This window comes from Papaver somniferum, chromosome 10 (assembly GCF_003573695.1).
Source record: "Papaver somniferum cultivar HN1 chromosome 10, ASM357369v1, whole genome shotgun sequence".
Taxonomy (NCBI): Eukaryota; Viridiplantae; Streptophyta; class Magnoliopsida; order Ranunculales; family Papaveraceae; genus Papaver; species Papaver somniferum.
In genome coordinates, this window is record NC_039367.1 from 126,776,898 (window position 1) to 126,783,857 (window position 6,960).

Consider the following 6,960-nt stretch of genomic DNA (forward strand, 5'->3'; position numbering starts at 1 on the left):
TTCACACAAATGGGAGGTATCAATTTGGGTTTTGGTCTAGCGGTCTACGACACGTGTGAGAAATATCCGACCTATTTCTCACTGCAAAAGAGAGTACATGCGGTGGAATAATGAGATAAACCCAATCTAGTTTATCTCTATCTATTCCTGAAGAGACGGGAGAAGTGCTCCGCACGGCAAGCAATCCCTATTTTCATCGACCTGAGATTAGAGAATTCAGCTATAAAACTTTCAACCCTAACCTCTCCTCACTAAAACAGCCTTTGAGCAGCCACTGTGTGTGGTTTAGGCGAAGACTGTTCGTGCTCAACCTCCTGTAACTCACATTCAGAAACCATAAAACCCCACTTTTAATCTCTCACCGATTTTAGGTAACTATAGTATCTTTAAACTTTTGTTACCGGTCAAGTGACCCCTTATCCTCAGTTAAGACATTTAAATACTCCGAACCATTTGGTTGGAGCCCCCTAGGATTCCTGGATTCTTAAATAAACCGGTGCGACTCCTTCCCACCCACATGTCATTCTACATTACAAATGGGCTGGTTGCCCCCGTTTCCATCCCTATGGTAACAATTCGGTCAACCGTATTAGAAATGTCAGTTGGTTATTCTGAAGTATTTTGTTTGTTTGGTCCGGGAATTAATGTTTTCTTCTTTTGATACTACTTTTTCTCCCAACATGTTCCAGAAGAGGTAATTATACCCTCCATTTGTTTCCAATTGTAGCCTTTTATTTTTAAGTTTTACTTTATCGAATTCCCAATTTTACATGTTATGATTGGAATTTTATGCGTTTGTCATCATCATTGGTCATATGGATGGTATCTCTTTAAGGTCGTGCTACCAACTTCTTTTTGAATCATTACATTATTGTTTTTTAATTTGGAGAATTTTAGTTATAGATCTGGAATGAAAGATTCAAGCTTGGATTAGGTTTATGGCTGCTCTTGTGATAATTTGGAATCAAATCTATCTGTTTATGATGGTTTTTTCATCAAATGCCAACCATGTGTATAGATTTCTGTTCTAATCAAGGTAGGTTATGTTTTTGTTGATCCTCATGTATTCATTTTGTAATTTCAAATTGTGGGTTTTGAATTAGAATGGCGTAGTTCTATGATTAAACTACAAAGGTGATTTTGTTATCTTCCATGAAAAATGGATTCTTTTTTTGTATCTTCAGATTGTCTGTTTGTAATTCTTTTGCCACTTCTTTTGTCTTGTGTGAGAAATGGGTTATGTTTTGCATCTTCAGAATTTTAACTTAATGTGTTTGTTCTGATATACTTTTGGAGAAAATGGTGGTTGTTGTTCCTCCTCCTAAGTTCACTTAGTTGGTCTGTTCATGGTTTTAATAATGCTCTCTAGGAAATTGGATTATCTTCCCTTGTGGAGTCACTGTATTGAGATTAGCATTTAGGGCTCTAAATGATTGTACCTTGTTTCTATTGGGGAGTGATTATTTGAGAATTGGGTTTTGGCATTTCATGTTAACTGTGTCATTCCTTATATTATTAAGCTTTTCTTGATGTTCTAAGCTCCTAGTTTCTGATATTTGCTTTTGGATGTGTTTTCATGTTTTAACTTCTTTTGGTTGCTTCTTAGCTGTTTATATAATTTATTGAGATTGTAATGTGATTTGCTTCTCGATGCTCTCAGGGTTTTCGGACTGCATCTTCGAAACTGTGGTTGGGCTGGGATTTGTGTCCTTTTAAGTTACCGACATTTGTTTCCATCTTTAAATCTCTAGAACTTGCTTAGATGGTGGAGTAATTCTACGTGATATGGATACAAGGACAGCTCCATCTGTTAAACTACAGAAAGGTTCAAGGGGTTTCTCAGCTGGTCTAGCTTCTGCATTTCATGAGTGGTTGTTGATTTTCTTCTTGTTTGTTAATGCTGTGTTCTCATACTTGGTGACAAAATTTGCTCGATCCAACAAATTGAAAACTCCGTGCCTTTTATGTTCGAGGCTTGATCATGTCTTAGGCAACGAAAGCCCTGGATTCTATAAGGATTTGATTTGTGGTGCTCATAAGCTAGAGATCTCATCTTTGGTTTACTGCCATATTCATGATAAGCTAGCTGATGTACGTGATATGTGTGAAGGCTGCCTCTTCTCATTTACCTCAGAGAAGAAATCTGTCTTGGAAACAAACCGGTTTTTAGTTGGTAAGTTGGGAAGTAATCTTGAATCTTGTTTCCATCTGGATGCTTCACCTAAGGATCCATTTAGTAAAAAGCAGTGTTCTTGTTGCAAAGAGACATGGAATTCAAGAGCATATGATCAAAAATTGTTCCAAAAAAAATCAATTGGGCCTGAGGGTCAAGGGGGACACAGTCATCTTAATCACAGTGATAGTTTGGAGACAGGAAACAAGAAGATGTCGGGGCAACTGAAAACTTCTTATCTCCGGAGTCGCAGTTTTGAGGCTTTGTCTCATATAGGATACAGTGAGCTCAAACTTACATCTGAGTCTGAGTCAGAAATACCGCTCTCCGAAGACGAGGATGATGATGATGACGATGATGATACAAGTACAATGGCTCACAATGTAGAAGATCCCAGTAAAGAGATTGAATCCAATTGTATTCAACCAGAATCTGCTACCGTTACCGCACAAATCTTACATAATGTTTTTGCCCCGAAGAAGTTCATTTCTTGTTCACCTGCATTTTCGGTTCATCTTCCAAATGAGAAAATTGATGTGGGAGAACCCGATTCTTTGACACCATTACATTCAACTCAAGGTGGTTTACCTACAATTGCGGTGGAAGTTCCAGACGACAAAACTGATGCGGGTGGACATAATTGTTTGACACCAATGCACTCAGATCAAGCTGGTTCGCCTTCCGTTTCAGTTGAAGTTCAGAAAGGAAAAATTGATGCATGTGAACCCAATTATTTGATACCAGGATTATCAGATCAAACTCATTCGTCTACACTTTCTGTTACAGTTCCAAAAGAGAAGTTTGACGTGGGTGAGCCTGATTATTTGACTCCAGTTCTTTCAGATCAACCTGTTTTACATGCACTTTCTGTACAAATCCCGAAAGAGAAAACTGATGCGGGTGAACCTGATTATCTGACGCCTGTATTTTCGGAACAAGCTGGTTCACCTTTACTTTCGGTTCAAATCCCAAATGACCAAGTTGATGTGGGTGAACCAGAATATTTGACACCTTTAGTATCAGTCCGAGCTGGTTCACCTGAACTTCCAGTACTGGTTCAGGATGAGAATATAGATGCTCATGAATCCAATTATTTGACACCTTTAGCATTTTCTGATGCTATTGGTCATGGTTTAGAGGAGCTTGACTGGCATCAATCTGAACAGCTAGATGATCCCGCTGCACCACCTGAAGTCGTCCCTCAGAAAGATATTCGCTCGACAGAAATTGCGAAACCAGTTGCTGAAGCTTCTGGGGGGACCTGTAAGTTAGACGCTTTAATATCATGGTCCAAAATAACTTATCTTCTTCAACATTGTAGTTACTTTTCTGTTGTGTGAAATGATTTAATGCAGTAGATACTAGTGGAACTGGTCTCGACCAGGCAGTTACAATCAAGACAGAGAAAGTCGCTGAGTTTGAAAATGATCGAATCACAACAAGTGGTCTATGTTCGCGGAAGGACGAGGCAACAGACACTCGTGAGTGAAAATACTTTGCCCATTTTCCCTTGCTCTAAGTGCCGTAGTATAATACATCTATGTTATTTACAATCTTTTTCTGTGAACGGGGTTGTTGTAGTACATGCTGAAGAAACTGGTAATAGTGGACAGAATCATGGAACCGAGGACGATGAGATGCCTAAGTTGGAAGCTGGACATACTACTCCCAATCCAGTGAATTCAACCTTTTCCCTCAAGCTGGTTATTGGTAATAAGGGGAATCCAATATCAACTATTTTTGCTGAACAACTTACCCCGAAGAATTCCACAATTCATGAAGATCTGAAGCTCTTGCTCTCACAAGCTGCTCGTGGAGTTGAATCATCTTCAAATGACATGAGTCCAAGGGCACTCGACAGATACGAATCTGGGATTGAGTCTTTAGATGGAAGTGTTGTGAGTGAGATTGATGGCGAGAGTGTGATTGATCGGTTGAAGCGGCAGATTGAGCATGACAGGAAATCCATGAATGCTTTGTACAAGGAATTAGAAGAAGAAAGAAATGCTTCCGCAGTTGCTGCGAATCAGGCTATGACCATGATTACTAGGTTGCAGGAGGAAAAGGCATCACTTCATATGGAAGCCCTACAATACCTAAGGATGATGGAAGAGCAAGCTGAATATGATGTAGACGCGCTCCAAAAAGCAAATGATCTCCTTGCTGAAAGAGAGAAAGATATCCAAGATCTGGAAGAGGAGCTTGACATTTATAGGATAAAGTTCCCAGATATTGATGCAATTCAGGATTCATGGCATGATTTGGGTGGGGGAGATGTGAAGATTGAGCAGTCTGATGTTAGTTGCAGCAATCTTCCTAATAATCTCTTGCTTAGCGAGAAATCTAAGGATGGAAATAAACCTGGGGAAATTGATGCAAGAGTTGGGTATACGAGCCTCATCAAGGATTCTTTGTCTGAATTTGAAGATGAAAAATTATACATTACTCGATGTTTAAAGAAGTTGGAGACACGGCTGAATTTACTGTTGAGTAACAAAGTTTATGCAAACAAGTCTAATAGTGGATATTTAGGTGAAGAATGTCACGGAGTGAATGGTTCATCCCTTCAGAACGGTCATTTGGAAGAGAATGAGTCTTTGGGGAATAAGGGCTCTACATATATAGGGGAAATTTCTGTTGAAGAAAGCTCTAACTCACCAGCTGGTAACGACCAGCTCTTAAGCAAAGAAAATCATCATTCTGACTCTTATCCACAGAAAGAGTCCACTGCAGATAGAGGTGCAGATTTAGTCTCTCTCGAAAACGAAGTTGCAGAACTGAATGAGAGATTGGAAGCACTTGAAGAAGATCGGAGTTTTGTCGAACACACTATAAATGCACTTCAAAAAAGTGGAGAAGGAATGCAATTTGTTCAGGAGATAGCTCATCACCTGCGCGAATTACGCTGGATTGGGACAAAAAGAATAGAACAGGCTGTTGTTACCTGATCAATTTCATCTTTTATCATCTTAAAGGTATAACTGTTTTGAACAATTTATTTATCTACTTGTTGATTTTAGTAACTGACTAACCGCCATCTCTTCTTTGGATTCGATTGTACTGGCTATTTGAAAATGTGGTATCCCAACCTTATTTTTAACTCTTTTCCGAGGAGCTAAAATATAGAATTTTGCGTAATTTTAGTTTTAATTAAATAAAAGTTGTTAACCTTTATGATGAATCTTTGATGTTTCAGGTACTCGCTGAATGCAAAGGACGAAAATGGAAATATTTTAGAGGACAGAACTATATAATCGCAGAACAAGAACTACTCAAAGAGTGGGATTGTTCTCCTGCACTATGAGGACCTGTTGTAGTAAAGTCTATATTCCTGTACAGAACTGAACTTTTATATCTCCTTCAAAATGTCATGCAGCAAAAGAGCCTATGTGGTTCTCCTTTTAAATTTTTTAGTTCAGATAGCTTCATTTTATTCGTTTAAGTTCAGGTGTCTACGTTCTCGCTAGTTTTGGTTGTAGCCTGTTTGTGGGAAGGTGGGGTTTTGTATTGATTGTATTGACAGGACAATATAAGTGATCGAATGTAGAAAGCTTGACCTGATAAGTAGGCAGAAATTGTAGAAGCTTGGGTTTTTTTGGTTTGTAAAGATAGTCAATTATATGTGAAGGCAATATGTGAAGGCTGGAGTTTCCTTACCCTTGTTTCTCTTGTTTAATTAAGGACTTTGTTGTTGCAACTCTAAAATGATGATGATAGACAAAGAACCCAATAGTTGTACTTGCACCACAAAGTGATGGCATCGTCGAATTTTCAAATGATGATGATGATCAATCTATTCTCATCGTCAAAACCCCGTTGTTCGAATTTTGGTGCTCCATGGATTATTTCAGAACACTAATGAGAATGAAAGCGGGGGCTAATTACGGAATGGACGACTCAGACAACGATGATGCCGTCGTATTAGCGTATCAACAAATTGTACATAACGCTCATGATTTATATCAAACTGTGCCGATTCAAGTGACATCTAGGGAAATAGTACATAGGAACCGTGTCGCTGCCGATACCAGAATAATGCAAGACCACTTCAACTTCAACTTTGTTTACGGGAAGAAAAGATTCCATTGTCGTTTTGGTATGTATCGACCAATATTTCTTCGTATCTTAAGAAAAATTATAGAGATGGACCCTGAGTTCGAACAACGTCTCAATGGTGCTGGAATTATGGGTCACTCACCGCACATGAAAATGATTGTTGTCATGAAGTGCTTATGCAAGGCAGTTCCTCCGGATAACATTGAAGATTATACTGCAATGGGTGCGCCTACCATCTACAGGTATCTGAAGAGGTTTCTTGATGCCCTGATGTTTGGTTTTAACGATAGATACATGCGTAGGCCCTCCCAGGATGATACATAAAGGTTGTTGAGAGAGAATGTTGCGCGGAGTTTTCCTGGGATGCTAGGAAGTATTGATTGTCTCCACTGACAATGGAGGTCCCCGATGTACAGGTCGGGTCAACATTATTTGGGCCATAAGAGAGCACCCATGGTCATCTTAGAGGCGGTTGCATCTTTCGATAGATGGTTTTGGCATGGATATTTTGGAAAGCCTGGGTCAAACAATGATATAAATGTTTTGAACCATTCTGATGTGTTTGACAACGTCAATAATGGTATAGCCCCTCGGTGTGAATATGTCGTAAATGGTCACAAATACACTGAAGATTACTACTTGACTGATGGTATATATCCAAGGTATAAAGTACTCGTGGTTGCTTACAAAGAAGCGACCCTAAGTCGCAAAAAAAAACTTTTCAACACATA

The 6,960-nt window shown here is 39.1% G+C and overlaps 2 protein-coding genes across 4 annotated transcripts; both read left to right on the forward strand.

The window, feature by feature from the left end:
• The first annotated feature begins 592 nt into the window (after nt 1–592).
• Nucleotides 593–5,829, forward strand: LOC113317923 (myosin-binding protein 3-like). Of its 3 annotated transcripts, none has more exons than XM_026566034.1 (5): nt 593–694; nt 1,661–3,436; nt 3,529–3,654; nt 3,755–5,148; nt 5,370–5,829. In XM_026566034.1, the coding sequence occupies exons 2-4, from the start codon at nt 1,786–1,788 to the stop codon at nt 5,119–5,121; spliced, it is 3,144 nt and encodes a 1,047-aa protein (XP_026421819.1). In that variant the 5' UTR covers nt 593–694; nt 1,661–1,785; the 3' UTR covers nt 5,122–5,148; nt 5,370–5,829. The 3 variants fall into 3 exon arrangements, with proteins under 3 accessions (XP_026421819.1, XP_026421818.1, XP_026421817.1); XM_026566033.1 differs by lacking the exon at nt 593–694 and adding an exon at nt 710–835; XM_026566032.1 differs by lacking the exon at nt 593–694 and adding an exon at nt 851–1,036.
• A 202-nt stretch (nt 5,830–6,031) lies between these two features.
• LOC113316196 lies at nt 6,032–6,553 on the forward strand. The gene has a single exon (XM_026564416.1). The coding sequence runs from the start codon at nt 6,032–6,034 to the stop codon at nt 6,551–6,553; it is 522 nt and encodes a 173-aa protein (XP_026420201.1).
• Nucleotides 6,554–6,960: the final 407 nt, after the last annotated feature.